Here is a 15,153-nt window from a genome sequence, read left to right as displayed (position 1 = left end):
AAAATATTACTAGGTCTTTAAGAGTTTATTCGGAAGATAACAGCTCTATAAATATTCTTTCATGTTGCCCTGACTCTCTAGTTAATTACATTTACATGATTAGCTCAATCAGGTAATATTAATTACGGAGAAAGGATTTTATAGAATAGCATGTCATATCACTTAATCCGGCATTGCCAAAGACACGGCATCACATTAACACACGTTAGCAACAACTATCCCGGGTTTAGGGACACCAATCCCGTAGTATGGAGTTGGTCCACCCGTTGCTGCGAAAACAGCCTCCACTCTTCTGGGAAGGCTTTTCACTAGATGCTGGAACCTTCCTGCGGGGACTTGCTTTCATTCACCTCACAAGAGCATTAGTGAGGTCTGGCGCTGATGTTGGGTGATTAGGCCTGGCTCACTGTCGGCGTTCCAATTCATCCCAAAGGTGTTTGATGGGGTTGAGGTCAGTGCTCTGTGCAGGTCAGTCAAGTTCTTCCACACAGATCTCAACACCTTTGTATGGACCTTGCTTTGTGCATGGGGCATTGTCATGCTGAAACAGGAAAGGACCTTTCTCAAACTGTTGCCACAAAGTTGGAAACACAGAATTGTCTAGAATATCATTGTATGCTGTAACGTTAAGATTTCACTTAACTGAAACTAAGGGTCCTAGCCCGAACCATGAAAAACAGCCCCAGATCATTATTCCTCCTCCACCAAACTTTACAGTTTGCACTATGCATTGGGGCCTTTCAGAACAGGTGTATATATATATATATACATATACTGAGATCATGTGACAGATCATGTGACACTTAGATTGCACACAGGTGGACTTTATTTAACTAATTATGTGACTTCTGAAGGTAATTGGTTGAACCAGATCTTATTTAGGGGCTTCCATAGCAAAGGGGGTGAATACATAGGCACGCACCACTTTTCCGTTTTTTATTTTTTTATTTCATGAAACAAGTTATTATTTTTTTTTCACTGCACCAATTTGGACTATTTTGTGAATGTCCATTACATGAAATCCAAATAAAAATCAATTTAAATTACAGGTTGTAATGCAACAAAATAGTAAAAACACCAAGGGGGATGAATACTTTTGAAGGCACTGTATGTGAATTTGGTTGGGTCGCCCAAAAAATTACATATTGCAGCTTCAAGTCCTTATTGATTTGGACACCGAGGAACTTGAAGCTCTGGACCCACTCTACTGCAACCTCATCGATATGGATGGGGGCCTGCTCCCCCCCCCCCCATTTCCCGTAGTCCACGACCAACTCCTTGGTCTTACTGACATTGAGGGAGAGGCTGTTGTCCTGGCACCACACTTCCAGGTCACTGGCCTCCTCCCTGTAGGCTGTCTTCGTCACCGGGGATCAGGCCTACCAGGTTGTCGTCAGCAAACTTGATGATGGTGTTGGAATCGTGCGTTGCCATGCAGTCATGGGTGAACAGGGAGTACAGGCGGGGACTAAGCACACACCCCTGTGGGGCCCCTGTGTTGAGGGTCAGCGTGGCAGAGTTGCCTACCCTCACCACCTGGGATGATGAAGTTGATGTGTGCCATAAACAGCACTTCATGATTACAGATGTGAGTGCAACAGGGTGGTAGTCATTGTGACAGGTAGCATTAGAGTTTTTGGGAACAGGAATGATGGTGGTCAGCTTGAGATGTAGGGATTACAGACTGGGACAAGAAGAGCTTGAAAATGACAGTGAATATACCTGCCAGCTGTTCTGCGCATGCTCAAAGAACACGCTCTGGAATTCCGTCCGGCTCAGCTGCTTTGCAAGTGTTGACCTGATTAACTCACGTTGGCCCCGGAAAGCGTGACCACCCAGTCCCCTGGATCGGTGGGGAACCTCATGCATGGCTTGGTGTTGTTTTTGTCGAAGCATTCATAAAATGCATTGAGTTTGTCTGGTAAAGAAGCATCATTATGCATATTACGGCTGGGTCATCCTTTGTAATCTATAATTTACTGTAGCCCCTGCCACATGCGACGGGTGTCTGAGCCTGTGTAATAGGATTCCACCTTGTTCCTATATATTGAACTCTTGGTTGTTTGATGGCTCTGAGGAGGTCGTAGCAGAACTTCTTGCACTTGTTCGTGTCCTCAGCCGTAGCCTCTGGGTTGGCTGCGATAGCCCTATGTGCGGCAGCCCTGTCCTTTAGCTTAGCACCAACCTTAGTGTTAATCCAGGGCTTTTGACTGGGGAAGCAGCAAACCTTCACTGTGGGGACAAAGTCAGCGATGCATTTCCTATCGAAAGCCAGTGAGAGAGGTGGTTAGCTCATCGATGCTATCGGTGGAGTCCCGGAACATAGTCCATTCAACACTAGCTAAGCAGTCCTGTAGCATAGTCGCCAATTCCTTATAATTTACCCTTGTCATAAAGAGTTTCATTTTAAAAATAACGTATTCACTTAGACACTCACTTGGTGAAGGCTGCAGGACTGAAAGCCATTGAATACAACAACCATGTGTCTGTTGCTAACAAATAAGAGTCATGGGTGGTAACTACAATACACTCGAAAGGCAATGTACATTGAGAAATATGCAAATTCGGTAGAATAAATTCGCAAATTGAAAAGTTGAGTGTACATACATTCTCAAGTTGAATTGTATGTTGGTTCTGCCCGAATGTTGAGCAAATTCAGAATCCAATTGCAGCTGGTTGCCTAACAAGTAAATGCAATTATTTTGGCCTTTTACCCATTTGTTCCCAAAATATTCCCAGACATGCCACTATGCAAATCTAATGCCATTAGAAACCCTTACATGCAATACATGCTGATTTTTATTTATTATTTGAGTGAAAAGAATTTGAAAAAGTAGGCTGTTTTATTTTCAGCCACAATTGTGACCGATGAGAATAAGCAGTGCTCTGCCTATAATTAACAATAATTTATGCCTATTCCCCAGCCACAACATGTACAGTTGAAGTCAGAAGTTTACATACACCTTAGCCAAATACATTTAAACTCAGTTTTTCACAATTCCTGACATTTAATCCTAGTAAGAAACAGTCTTAGGTCAGTTAGGATCACCACTTTATTTTAAGAATGTGAAATGCCAGAATAATAGTAGAGAGAATGATTTATTTCAGCTTTTATTTCTTTCATCACATTCCCAGTGGGTCAGAAGTTTACATACACTCAATTAGTATTTGGTAGCATTGCCTTTAAATTGTTTAACTTGGGTCAAACATTTCAGGTAGCCTTCCACAAGCTTCCCAGAATAAGTTGGGTGAATTTTGGCCCATTCCTCCTGACAGAGCTGGTGTAACGGAGTCAGGTTTGTATGCCTACTTGCTCGCACACACTTTTTCAGTTCTGACTACAAATTTTCTATAGGATTGAGGTCAGGGTTTGTGATGGCCACTCCAATACCTTGACTTGGTTGTCCTTAAGCCATTTTGCCACAACTTTGGAAGTATGCTTGGAGTCATTGTCCAGTCCCTCCTGCAGCAAAGCACCCCCGCAACATGATGCTGCCACCCCCGTGCTTCACGGTTGGGATGGTGTTCTTTGGCTTGCAAGCTCCCCCTTTTTCCTCCAAACATAATGATGGTCGTTATGGCCAAAGAGTTATATTTTTGTTTCATCAGACCAGAGGACGTTTCTCCAAAAAGTACGATCTTTGTCCCCATGTGCAATTGCAAACCGTAGTCTGGCTTTTTTATGGCGGTTTTGGAGCAGTGGCTTCTTCCTTGCTGAGCGGCCATTCAGGTTATGTCGATATAGAACTCATTGTACTGTGTATATAGATACTTTTGTACCTGTTTCCTCCAACATCTTCACAAGGTCCTTTGCTGTTGTTCTGGGATTGATTTGCACTTTTTGCACCAAGGTATGTTCATCTCTAGGAGACAGAATGCGTCTCCTTCCTGAGCGGTATGACAGCTGTGTGGGCCCATGGTGTTTATACTTGCGTACTATTGTTTGTACAGATGAACGTGGTACCTTCAGGCGTTTGGAAATTGCTCCCAAGGATGAACCAGACTTGTGGAGGTCTACAATTTATTTTCTGAGGTCTTGGCTGATTTCTTTTGATTTTCCCATGATGTCAAGCAAAGAGGCACTGAGTTTGAAGGTAGGCCTCGAAATAAATCCACAGGTACACCTCCAATTGACTCAAATTATGTCAATTAGCCTATCAGAAGCTTCGAAAGCCATGACATAATTTCCTGGAATTTTCCAAGCTGTTTAAAGGCACAGTCAATTTAGTGTATGCAAACTTGTGACCCACTGGAATTGTGATACAGTGAATTATAAGTGAAATAATCTGTCTGTAAACAATTGTTGGAAAAATGACTTGTGTCATGCACAATGTAGATGTCTTAACCGACTTGACAACACTATAGTATCAAGGGAATTCTTGTTTTATTCCACCTTCAAAGAAAAAACACAACCAAAACCACCCATTCCTATCATTTTCAGTGTTACATTGCACTAATGTGAGAACAACATGTTTTTTGTTTACAACTGTTCTATTTTGTCGTCATAATGTTGGTAACATATGAAAATCGTACTGGAAATCTGTTGCAGCTCAACTCGACTACAAAACCGACAATGCAGTGCTCTCTATGGGCTGGCTGCCTAGCTAAGTAGCTACCCACAATAATTCCAAAGTCAATATCAGTATCTGATGTAGCTGTAAAATCTCCTAAACAAACTGCCCTATCAATTTAGTCACAATGTTCAACATGCCGTCTGACATTCACAACAGCATGAACTGAAGAGGCAAACAAATAGGAGAAATGTGTTAGAGACCCTCCAAGAATATTGCAAAAAATATGATAAAATGGCTCATTCGAGAAGACAACCTCCCGCGTCATGACATTTGACATGTACTATATGATAGACGTTTTCGCGATCTAAAAGTCGTTAACCTCAATTTTTTTCTTGTAACGATTTCGATGTATCGGTTTTTTCAACATCTAACAGAAGGAAGATGAATCAATGAGTCCGAATCCCATGTCATTATCAGATCCCTCTTCCCCCTCCTTTTTCTCTTACGCAGCAGGACCAACCCCAGCTGCAACAGGATCCACTACAGCACCACCTACTGGCACGGAGGTCAATTTAGAGAGACCAAAGTTCAGGACTTCATTGATGTCTTTTCCATTCAATTCATTGCCTCTTCGGCCTCGATTATTTTTACACTCCCCAAAATGGCATTGATGTCCTTGGAGGGGCTGGTGTTACCGCCAGGAAGTAGGCGGACACAACGCATAAAAAATAAAAAAGGCAAAACAGACACCAAACGTCGGTCACGCTGATTTTTCCGTAAGGTATCCAGTCTAGTGACAGGCTTCATCGCAATGCTGCGTTATCCCGGCCGAATTGCTGTATAATGGCAATAGCGCAGCTACACATGAAAACATGAAATGACCCAGGGAATCGATAGAACATCACTCAGATGTACAAAAACAATATAACATCCAAAATGGGTGAATCTTTACATGAAGGTAGATATACTTTATTAATTAATATAATCTATACAGATCAAGAAGTGAACAAATGTGGATCTTATTTCCTTATGCACAAACAATCAAGATCAACTTAAAAACAGCAACAACTATAAATATTGAGGGTTGGTGGGACAACATTATTATTCCTCAGAAGAACAATGGTGAAATGGGGATAATGACTATTTCAGGCGGTTTGTTTTGAATGGACAGATGGGCTTTTGTTGTGCGTTTTAAAATCACAGGTGAAAAAAAGTTGGAAGGGTTTAGATCTCGTCTACGAAGGGCGTCTTGACGAGGTTTCCACTTGAAGCCATGGACTTCTTGCCCGACACAAACTTATTTGCAGCCTGAGAGAAGAAAGAAAACACATCTAAGCACAAAAACAAACAAACAAACTAGGAAACACTCAGAATATACTGTGCACGTAGAGAGTGAGCTGCAGCAAAGACGGTAATATAGAAATATATTCACTTCCACTCAAATGTTCACTTCCTGTCCAATTCACATCAATGCATGACTAAATCAAAATTAAACTTAAGTGGAAGTTAATATTCGCCTAAAACTGAATAAACGTACGTTGGCAACATCAGTTGCTGAGACCGAGTCGATCATCTGTGCGATGGCCTCGGGGGAGTGGTAGACCCCTCTGGCCAGAGCCTGTGAACCCATGGCATCTAACAAACCCTCTGAGCTCTCCAACGACATCAGGTACTCAGCCTTCAGCTGGGTCCTAAAGGGGTAAAGAAACAGGCACAACTTAAGTCAACATGTAGAAATTCCCTTCTATTTGCAATACTTTTCTCGATTATACGTACTCAAATTCTATACTGAAGTCTGTGTGCATGTTAGCTTACTTGGCACGGGTCAGGTCAGCTTCTGAGACCCCACTTGCAACAGCCTTCACCTGGCCAATAGCTGCCTTGATCACCTGTAGAGAGGAGGACAGGGATAGGTCAGTAAATGAATCAATGGGAGGTCAAAGTTAATCTTCATTATGCTCTTTCCTCATCCTAAATGAATGATCTTACATTACATTCTATGTAAAAGTAACTATCACTCACAGGGTTCATAGGACTACTTAGCAACTGATTCAGAAAGCTGTTGTGAAGAGTTCGAATTAAGCTTTATGAATTCTCATAAACAGTACCTTATTAAAAAGCAGTGGAAATTTAAGAGACATAATACTCACATCACCAGCTGCTGCAGACTGGGAGATGGTGTAGACTCCAAACAGGCCAGAGTCAGAGTAGTTGACATTGAAAGCAGAGGCCTAAAAGGAGGGGACACCAAAGGAGAATGACATTTGTTTTGCCACTCTAATACAACAATATGAAATTCTGCATGATAGAATACAATATCTATTCTGCACAAAACACTTCTATCAAAAGATTCCTCCACATATTGCATTCTCCTCTTGTATATAGCCCAGCTATGAAAACACAAACACAATCCAATCTGGTGATTATGCCACTCACATCGAAGGGGTCTGCAGTAGCCTTAGCAACGCCCTGGATGAGTTTGGAGGTGGAATTGGAGCCTCTCTTGATGTGTGGCCCCGCCCCCAGGACGTGCTGAAGTACAGAGAAGGCCATGACCTCATCTGTGCCCACCGCCGCCCCCTCAGACACCACTGCAGAGTGCACCAGGCTGGACCCATTCTGCACCCTCACCTCACCTAGAGAGGAAGGGAGAGAGGGAGACGCAGAGAGAGAGGAGAGAGGGAGACGCAGAGAGAGAGGAGAGAGAAAGGCAGCAAGAAACGTAGAATTCAGGGAATTATCCGTGCCAGAGGAAAATGAGGTTTCATGCTTTTAGCAGATAGTGGAATAAGAGTCTTACCGCCTCGGTACTGAGCCTTTGTCCCAGCGGTGCCCATCCCACTGCGGATGTTGAGGAACTGTTCTCCTACCTGCTTCAGAACATCGTGGTCCACACCTGAACACATAGAATGCATGTAAGAATACAATAATATATATTTTTTAAATATTACCTTAACGCACAGCTACCTGGAGAAAAATAATTTGATAAAAAAATATGTTTTATTAAATATACATGTTTAACACTTACCAAGCCCAACCAGAGCCATTCTTGCACTTGTGAAATTGTTCTGGATAAAATTGTGCATCTGGAGAGGCAAACATCAGAGGGTTAATCAAAAACATAAACGTAATGCTGTACTTCGTGAAGTAGAGCATGCTGGGTTGTGCATCAGGAGAGGAAGATGAACGTCCATAGCATTAGTCCCAATGATAATGCAGTGACCAGGATGTTGAGTGTCTTACATGGTCAGCGTCGACGTGGCCAACCATGTAGTCTGGGCAGTAGAGGGAGTTGGACAGCGTGTTCTTGTAAGCAGCTCCATGTAGACCCTCAATCACACCTGAGGAAAATAACCGCAAGGCCCTTCAGACGCAGTGTGATGACAATTTGCAATCTTTTGACATTCAGCATAATGTAATCTAGAGCCGTTAACAGAAAGTACATTCAAAGAAACAAACAACCACATGACTGACTGAGTGTGTATGTGTGTGCTAACCCATCTGGGGGGACTGTGCGGCCAGGGCCCTGTCCATCTTGACCCTGGATGTGAGGTCAGACACCTCCCACGGCCTGAACTCTGGTGCTGTGGTCACATTGATCAGGTACTCCATCACTGTGTCACTGCATTAGACAACACACAGAAAGGAGAATAACAATGATTTATTCACCATATATTTTAGATCTATGTTTGTGTACACATATGCATACGTGAGGCAAGCAACACTTACATGTGGTCTCTGAGACAGTCAACAGAGTAGATCATGTTCTCTCTGGATGACGTCACGCTGCATAGAAAATACACACACACAGATACACTACATGACCAAAAGTATGTGGACACCTGCTCTTCGAACATCTCATTCTAAAATCATGGGCATTAATATGGAGTTGGTCCCCCCCATTGCTGCTTTAACAGCCTCCTCTCTTCTGGGAAGGTGTTCTACTAGATGTTGGAACATTGCTGCGGGGACTTGCTTTCCATTCAGCCACAAGAGCATTAGTGAGGTCAGGTACTGATGTTGAGCGATGAGCTTGTGTGGCCTACCACTTCACGGCTGAGCCGTTGTTGCTCTTAGACATTTCCACTTCACAATAACAGCACTTACAGTTGACCAGGGCAGCTCTAGCAGGGCAGAAATTTTACAGACTGACTTGTTGGAAAGGTGGCATCCATGATGGTGCCACGTTGAAAGTCACTGCGCACTTCAGTAAGACCATTCTACTGCCAATGTTTGTCTATGGAGATCGCATGGCTGTGTGCTCAATTTTATACAACTGTCAGCAACGGGTGTGGCTGAAATATCCGAATCCACTAATTTGAAGGGATGTCCACATACTTTCATATATATAGTGTAAGTATGACATCCATGGCAGTGGTACAGCTAGTCAGAAAATATGCTAAAGAGATTCTCTGGTACTTTTGTATACTTTTTAGCCAGTAGTTGTGAAAGTAGCACTCATGAACCAAAAGTCACATACGTATGTGCACCGCGGCATTGTTCTCTCTCTCTTTGCTGTGTCCACAGAACAATCAGGCCCATCCTGCAACCTCATTGGATAATGCTGGGCAGGCCCCTTGCTAGCTGCCACTCAAATGCGAGGGGCTGAAGATCATTGGCTAGAACTCAAACTGCTACGGAGCTGGACCACTTGGGGGGAAATGGCACGGCACAGCTTCAAGAAAACAGTCACTTTCAAACTAGGGATTTCGTGGCAAATTGAGGTAAAACAGTAATTCTTCTCAGATGATGATGCATGAACTACCCATTGACACATCCAGCCCAAAGCTGGAGGTTGAAAAAAATATGTTGTTAGTCAAAGTAACGGAACATGTCTTTAATTAAGTATCCCAAACAATCTAAATCAAAGGTATGTTTAGTTCTCTTTATGTTTGTATGAGGATGTACACTAAATCACAGACACGGACCCTAGACTTCCTCCAACTGCTTCCACACCACGACAGATCCTGAAGGCTGAAGCACCTTTGGTAGTCTGGAAAAGAGCAGCAGAAATTGGGATGAACCACATCACTAGTTCCTAAGCAGTATTGAGTACATTGAGCAATCACTCAAGCTCCTGGATACATCATGTTCATGGAGGGTTAATGAACCAGAACCAGGCATACCAGGTTGGCAGCCAGACGGAGCAGGTGGGTGACCCCTTGGTTGTCCGGGGACTCATATCGACAGCCAGCTTTCACAAACACACCGATCCTGGAAGCCGGGGAGTAGTTGTCCAGTGAGGCTATCACCAGACCGCTGGGCAGTTTAGTCACCTGGAAGAGAAATATCAGTTAGCATCACACCTACAGTGCCTTCAGGAAGTATTCATACCCCTTGACTTATTCCACATTTAGCTGTGTTTTACAGCCTGAATAATACAATTAAAACATCTCCCCCATCTACACATAATGACAAAGTGAAAACCTTTTTTGTGTGAAAAGGAAATACAGAAATATCTAATTTAAATAAGTATTCACACCCCTGAGTCAATACATGTTAGAATTGTGAGTATTTCTGGGTAAGTCTCTAAGAGCTTTGCAAACCTGGATTGCACATTATTATTTTTTATATTTATATTTCTTCAAGCTCTGTCAAGTTGGTTATTGATCATCGTTAGACAGCCATTCAAGTCTTGCCATAGCTTTTCAAGCCGATTTATGTCAAAACTGTAACTAGGCCTCTCAAGAACATCCAATGTCATCTCGGTAAGCAACTGTTTTGAACTACACACTCTCCCATTAATGTACCCAAAGTCCAGGGGAGTGAATACTTCCTGAAGGCTCTGAACATGTGTTTTATGCAGTTACGACGTCACAAAATGTTAACAGAGCAGTGCAGAGTAACACGTCTTAGCTCTAGGTTCTGTTATAGCATGTTCACATAAAAGGCAACAAATGGGTGGAAAGCATCACATTACAAATCTGAAATGCCTTTGCTAGTTTTACTTCAACTATTACAAATATAACATTTCAGCACAACATTTCACGGGCAATTTGTAGCAGTACATAGAGATTCTATGTGGTATAATAAAAGCAGACCAATATCTCAAAGTAAAAAGGCCTGTGTAAATACACTGGAGTTAAGAGTAAGACAGATGACAATCTCCACCTCTTAAGTAGCTCCCTCAGACCACCACATACATGAACATCTTGGTATGAGGGCAGCCCCTGTGGAGAATTTGAGGCCTGACAGAGGCTGGGCCCGGTTTCCCGATAGTGATGGAATTTAGGCTTCTGAGTGTTTAAACAATGCATCTTTCCTACAACATCCGGAGATAAAACTTGTGTTTCCCAAAACACTACGCTAAGAGAACAGTTGCTAAGTGCACCATTGGTACGTGTTTCCGATACTGATAGGATCAAAAAGAAAGGGAGCGCTGCTCTCGGATCAGCATTCGCCATTCAAATCTTACCTTAACATTATAATTATTCCACAATACTGACGACGAAGCAGCTCCTATATTAGTCCTACCACCTACGGCTGCATATATTGAGGCGGCTTATTCTACGGCTTGACCAATAAAAATGCTATCATTGTGCACGTTAGGCGACATATCATGTAATATATTCAGACAGTAGAGCACAAGTACCAAAACATAACCAAATTGATTGAAAATGAAATGTAGCCTGTTTCAATATGATTTAATCCAATCATCTCAGTTTTAATTTGAAGCATCTTTTTATACGTTGCTTGTTTGTATCAATTGGAAAGACATTGAGCGTTGGACTAGTAACCGAAAGGTTGCAAGATCGAATCCCCGACCTGTCATTCTGCCCCTGAACAAGGCAGTTAACCCACTGTTCCTAGGCCGTCATTGAAAATAAGAATTTGTTCTTAACTGACTTGCTTAGTTAAATAAAGGTAAATGGTAAAAAGAAAAAGAAATAAAAAACATTGGCAACTTTGTATTTGTAGTGAACTTTGTGCTGAAGTTATCAGCGGTCAGAGAGACACTGATAAACCATGTGATTCTATGTTTAGCTGAGATCTTCTGTTTCTTCTGTGCCTAAAGTGACACGGGGGGGGCAAAAAAGCATCTAATTAGGCACGTAGCTGTGGTCTGAGGCAGGCGTTAGATTACGAGCATTTTCAAGTGCAACGTTAATAACGATGGTTTTGGGAAACAGCTCGGAGATTTCACGATACTCCTTCAATGGTTCTAACGATGAACTTAGCCTTAAGATACTTTTGGGAAACTGGGCCTTGGTCTGTCCAGGTAGCTACAAAGAAATGTCTTTGTGAGGAGAGAGAAACATGTCAACACCCACTGACCTGCACATCCTGAGGCTGAAACTTGACATGCTCTGCAGCGACATCCAACTTACGGGCAGCCTGGGCTGAGTAAAGCCTTGTCTGTAATAGAGAAAAGATACAAGGTGACTTAATATCCTACTAGGGTTTTATGGTGGGTCTGGACTCTGGATAGAGAGAGACAATTAGATGATTGAGAATCAGAAACAGAATAATGGTTGAATGCAGACTGGACAGATGTGGATGGACCTTATGGTGGCACAGTGGTATAATAATATTCAAATGTTTCATGTTTAATAAAAAGGCACATTCCATATTTTCTGTTTCCATTCAACAGTGCACTCGTTTGTTTTGGTTTTGGAGGACTGTGGAGGAGGATCATGGAACGTGCAAAATCAAAGAATTAGGTATATTCACCATGCTGGACCATGATGAAGCTTGAGCCGGGATAAACTTGGCTGTAAGGGGGAAAATAGCTACCTAGAAAGTCTGTCTCCAGTTCAACTCATTCATAGACGCTAACTACCTTTAGCGCCTATTGACGATAGTATCTTCTGGCCGGGGGAATTTTGTTAAGAGAAATCCTTTTCATAAAACAAAATGTTAAATTACAGGGAAAGGTGACTTATCAATATATTCACCTGTATTTGCCCCCCAAAAATGTAATGATAATTAGCTGCAAATGTGGCTATCATAAAGAACTACAAATCCAATGATGATCTGGACGAGGCTACTGAATCGAGGCAGCGGTAAGAATCTCTGGATTAACTCATGTTAACCATTGGTGGAAAAAGTACCTTAATAGAAAATTACTTAAGTAAAAGTCACCCAGTCAATTCCTACTTGTAAACGGGGGTATTATGTAACCCCGTTAATGTATGTGACAGCAAAGTTTACTTATGCATTAGCTAGCTAGGAAAGCAAACTTGTGAGAATGTTACGGTATTCATTGATATTGGAACTTTTAAAACATCAAGTTGTAGCCAACTGAATAACGTTATGTCCTGATTCATTGAATGACACGACAGTGTGTGCTAGCTATTTGCATCATAGTGCGCAGTCCAGGACACATGACCACCTGCTATGAACTACATTTGACTTTCAAGGGAGAATCACACCGAAGGCTTGATGTCAAACCAACAGCTGCTAAACCCTATAGCGACCCCCGGTGAGACTGATAAACAACGGAACTATTATCCTCTGCATGATCCGAACTTCTGATTGGACAGACCGCGAGGGACAAATTTGACAACGCATTGACAGCGGGTAAAGAGTAGATCAAATATTCCACAAATTGTAACGTTAGCTTAATAACCACATTTTCGACCCACTATCAAACGTTTAGGCTGGGTTTATCATCATAGTGTTAACGTTCGCTTCCTCGCTAGTATGTTTATGTTAGCTACCTAGTGTCATCACAATTTGTGGTGAAAGGGGATACCCAGTCAGTTGTACAAATGAATGCATTCAACTGAAATGTGCCTTCCGCATTTAACCCAACCCCTCTGAGGCAGAAAAGAGTGGGCGGCTGCAATAATCGACATCCACGTTTTCGGCGCCCCGGGAACAGTGGGTTAACTGCCTTGCTCAGGGGCAGAACGACAGATTTTTACATTGTCACCTCGGGGACTTGTTCCAGCAACCTCTTAGATACTGGCCCGAGCGCGATCCTCGCCAACCAAGCCCCACAATCTATAAGTGGGTATCAAAAACGTCTCCTGAATAATCAACTATTCAATTTATGAAAATGGCAAAGGAGTTCTTACCGATAACTGACTTATTCCGCGAATCCCCTTCATCTCCCCTTTAACCTTACACCAGAACGATGAAACAATATGGCTGACACGGGAATGTCGTACCCAGAATTCCTAGCGCACCAACTTCTTCTTCTGGGGTTTAAAAACGTGCACCAACAAGTGTATTTACCACCACTGTTTTTAAATGTGCTAAACAACTTTTTATCTGCCCTGTAGGATTCTACAAATATTGTCCACATTTTGTGAAAATGCACAACATGCAATGGGAAATAACTGGTAACAAAACGAAGCAAAAAGAAGAACATGGGCGGGTCAAACAATTCACTTCCTGCCCAGTTTAGCAACCAAACGCCCCATTCGTTCCACGCTCAGTCCTAAACACGTGTTGTTAGAGTAGCTGCGTGTTGAAGTTCCTCCAGCTTTTGAGAATCGAAACAAGCTGTTTTAGCTACATAACGATTTATTTTTGAATTTCCCAAAACCTCAATCGTAGACGTATAGTCCTCCGTGAAGCATTCGCCGAGAGGAGAAATATCAGAAATAAACGGAAGCAAGAATGGTGAGTATTTTAATGGACCGCTTCAGTTAGCATTTCTAGCTACCGTTAGCTAACTACCTGAATACCGGTAATAACGTAACTAGCTAACGTTACCTAATTGATAAGGATAACGTTATTTCGTTCTCATCTAGTCTCTACATCTTCTAACAGTTTTTGTTTGTTCTCAGACTGAAGCCGAAGTGAATCCCAAGGCCTACCCCCTGGCCGACGCCACACTTTCCAAAACCATCCTGGACCTTGTGCAGCAAGCCTCCAACTACAAACAGTTGAGGAAAGGGGCCAATGAGGGTGAGAGAATCTGATATTGATGAATACCCAATTGATAATATATAAGTAATGTACTGGAAATATACTCCTTACTGCAAGCATCATTATACCAGCTTCTAAGACATCTGGCCCAATTGCACAGTACATGAGGTTGAGTGTGCTTGATATCTGACCACAGATTAGCTGGTTCAAATCCTGCTCAGATTACCACTTCAAACACTTATCTATGGAGTTCTAATCTATATATCTATCAAAGACATATATCACTAACCCTTAACTCTTGTCTGCCCTCTTCCAGCCACCAAGACATTGAACCGTGGTATCTCTGAGTTCATTGTGATGGCTGCTGATGCTGAGCCACTGGAGATCATCCTCCACCTGCCGCTGCTTTGCGAGGACAAGAACGTCCCCTACGTGTTTGTGCGCTCTAAACAGGCCCTGGGGCGTGCCTGTGGGGTCTCCCGCCCCGTCATCGCCACCTCAATCACCATCAAGGAGGGATCTCAGCTGAAGCCCCAGATCCAGTCTACCCAGATGGCCATTGAGAGACTGCTGGTCTGATCTGGTTGCTGCTCTGCTCTCTGTAGTATTGGATAGTCTAAAGGACTATGTCAGGCAATTTAATCGTATGTTCTTTTGGATAGTTGAATTGAATTGTCTTTGGAAGATACATTGTATTTTGTCAGGGACATACAATGTTATGTAATTTACTCTTGTTTTGTGATAATAAAACATTTCTTTTTACTAATGTGTGATATGTAATTGTGTTCAATTTTGTAAGTGCCATAAGACTATTACAGTA

At 42.5% G+C, this 15,153-nt stretch overlaps 2 protein-coding genes across 2 annotated transcripts; one reads left to right on the top strand and one right to left on the bottom strand.

Moving 5' to 3' along the window:
• Positions 1–5,451: 5,451 nt before the first annotated feature.
• Positions 5,452–13,669, bottom strand: uqcrc2b (ubiquinol-cytochrome c reductase core protein 2b). The gene is made up of 14 exons (XM_020460207.2): positions 13,535–13,669; positions 11,790–11,870; positions 9,641–9,790; positions 9,443–9,507; positions 8,244–8,300; positions 8,012–8,136; positions 7,758–7,855; positions 7,543–7,600; positions 7,315–7,410; positions 6,951–7,150; positions 6,665–6,745; positions 6,330–6,403; positions 6,052–6,205; positions 5,452–5,822 (listed from the first exon to the last, which is right to left on the bottom strand). Exons 1-14 carry the CDS (start codon positions 13,565–13,567, stop codon positions 5,739–5,741), a joined length of 1,356 nt encoding a protein of 451 aa, XP_020315796.1. The 5' UTR covers positions 13,568–13,669; the 3' UTR covers positions 5,452–5,738.
• Positions 13,670–13,831: 162 nt separating this feature from the next.
• On the top strand, positions 13,832–15,099 carry LOC109869910 (NHP2-like protein 1). The gene is made up of 3 exons (XM_020460220.2): positions 13,832–14,084; positions 14,252–14,372; positions 14,650–15,099. Exons 1-3 carry the CDS (start codon positions 14,082–14,084, stop codon positions 14,910–14,912), a joined length of 387 nt encoding a protein of 128 aa, XP_020315809.1. The 5' UTR covers positions 13,832–14,081; the 3' UTR covers positions 14,913–15,099.
• Positions 15,100–15,153: the final 54 nt, after the last annotated feature.

Source organism: Oncorhynchus kisutch, linkage group LG25 (assembly GCF_002021735.2).
Source record: "Oncorhynchus kisutch isolate 150728-3 linkage group LG25, Okis_V2, whole genome shotgun sequence".
Taxonomy (NCBI): domain Eukaryota; kingdom Metazoa; phylum Chordata; class Actinopteri; order Salmoniformes; family Salmonidae; genus Oncorhynchus; species Oncorhynchus kisutch.
Note: the sequence above shows the minus strand (reverse complement) of the source record. Positions and strands in the feature narration are given on the sequence as shown.

What these genes read in the sequence shown, in the direction of transcription:
- uqcrc2b (XM_020460207.2), bottom strand. Translation starts at nt 13,567, where the DNA reads ATGAAGGGGATTCGCGGAATAAGTCAGTTATCG. An exon ending in GACTGTCTCAGAGACCACAT is followed by an intron (nt 8,137 to 8,243) that starts GTAAGTGTTGCT and finishes TGTCTAATGCAG; the next exon opens with TGACACAGTGATGGAGTACC. An exon ending in CTACTGCAGACCCCTTCGAT is followed by an intron (nt 6,746 to 6,950) that starts GTGAGTGGCATA and finishes CCCTCCTTTTAG; the next exon opens with GCCTCTGCTTTCAATGTCAA.
- LOC109869910 (XM_020460220.2), top strand. An exon ending in GAGGAAAGGGGCCAATGAGG is followed by an intron (nt 14,373 to 14,649) that starts GTGAGAGAATCT and finishes GCCCTCTTCCAG; the next exon opens with CCACCAAGACATTGAACCGT.